We start from the raw sequence: 560 nt of genomic DNA on the forward strand, positions 1-560 counted from the left end.
CCGAAGTCCTGCACCTGTCGGGCGTGGAGGAGCGACTTAACGATTTCCGCTTGCACCGAGGAGGAGGGCACCCTGGGGTCCATGGAGGGCTAGGCGGGTTCAAGCCCGGGGTTCCTCAGTCATCCCGGAGCCGGGAGGCAGCTGGGAAGTGCTGGTGGGGGCCGCCGGGGACCCCTGGGTTCCGCTTAGGTCGGCTGCTGGATAGGGAGGGGCCCCAGACTCTCCCAGGACCCGAGTGGGGCCGGCAGCTCTCCCCGCGCTCCCACCTCCCCGCCGATTCCCCAATCCCAGGGTGTTTGAGAGCCGGTACCTGGCAGCACCATCGCAGGTAGAGGCTGCGGAGGGACGACATGGTGGACAGATAGCTGAGGCCAGTGTCCGTGATGCGTACACACCTGTGGTTGCGCCAGAGGGGACCCCCGCCTTCAAATCACCTGGCCCGGACCCTCCCTCGTCTTCCTGGGAGTGTCCCTGGCGTGAATCCTTTCCTGCCCCACCTGGAGCAGCCACAGGCCCCTCCTCGATCCCACCCACCGGCAAGGACAAGGGTCCAGCCAACC

At 67.1% G+C, this 560-nt stretch overlaps 1 protein-coding gene across 1 annotated transcript in view; it reads right to left on the minus strand.

Annotated features, from left to right (window-relative positions):
• Positions 1-115: 115 nt before the first annotated feature.
• Positions 116-560, minus strand: part of FBXL16 (F-box and leucine-rich repeat protein 16) — a 12,523-nt gene continuing 12,078 nt past the window's right edge. Inside the window, exon 5 of the mRNA XM_011962483.1 lies at positions 116-417. Coding sequence (XP_011817873.1) covers positions 116-417 — 302 coding nt within the window. The remainder of the gene's footprint in view (positions 418-560) is intronic.

The sequence above is a fragment of the Colobus angolensis genome, unplaced genomic scaffold, assembly GCF_000951035.1.
Source record: "Colobus angolensis palliatus isolate OR3802 unplaced genomic scaffold, Cang.pa_1.0 Scaffold59, whole genome shotgun sequence".
NCBI classification, from domain to species: Eukaryota; Metazoa; Chordata; class Mammalia; order Primates; family Cercopithecidae; genus Colobus; species Colobus angolensis.